At 55.8% G+C, this 301-nt stretch overlaps 1 protein-coding gene across 1 annotated transcript in view; it reads right to left on the bottom strand.

The window, feature by feature from the left end:
* Nucleotides 1–8: 8 nt before the first annotated feature.
* The window catches only part of LOC104278662 (rho GTPase-activating protein 35-like), a gene marked incomplete at its 3' end in the record, with an annotated part of 1,505 nt that continues 1,212 nt past the window's right edge, over nucleotides 9–301 (bottom strand). Inside the window, exon 3 of the mRNA XM_009875693.1 lies at nucleotides 9–299. Coding sequence (XP_009873995.1) covers nucleotides 9–299 — 291 coding nt within the window. The remainder of the gene's footprint in view (nucleotides 300–301) is intronic.

Below are 301 nucleotides of genomic sequence, written 5' to 3'. Positions count from 1 at the left end.
CTGGGTTTCGCGTCGAGCTCCAGCTCGTAGAAGAGCTCCGAGTACTCCAAGAGCAGCTCCTGAAACTCCTCCTTGGCCTTCTCGATGATCTGTTTTTGGTGCTTGCTGTAGATGTCCATGTAAATCGACTCCTCCAGCCACATGTAAAAATCCTCGTTCATGATGAAGCTTCGCGCCTCCTCCCAGGGCTTCCCCGGCGTGATGAAGGGCGAGGTCTCCAGGTTTTCCTTGAAAGCCCTCCGCATCTCCGCCCTCTTCCTCTCGTTCCTCAGCTTCTGCAGGTGCGCCCAGTAGAGACGCT

This window comes from Apaloderma vittatum, unplaced genomic scaffold, assembly GCF_000703405.1.
Source record: "Apaloderma vittatum isolate BGI_N311 unplaced genomic scaffold, ASM70340v1 scaffold31758, whole genome shotgun sequence".
Classification (NCBI taxonomy): Eukaryota; Metazoa; Chordata; class Aves; order Trogoniformes; family Trogonidae; genus Apaloderma; species Apaloderma vittatum.
This window is presented reverse-complemented; position numbering and strand designations above follow the sequence as displayed.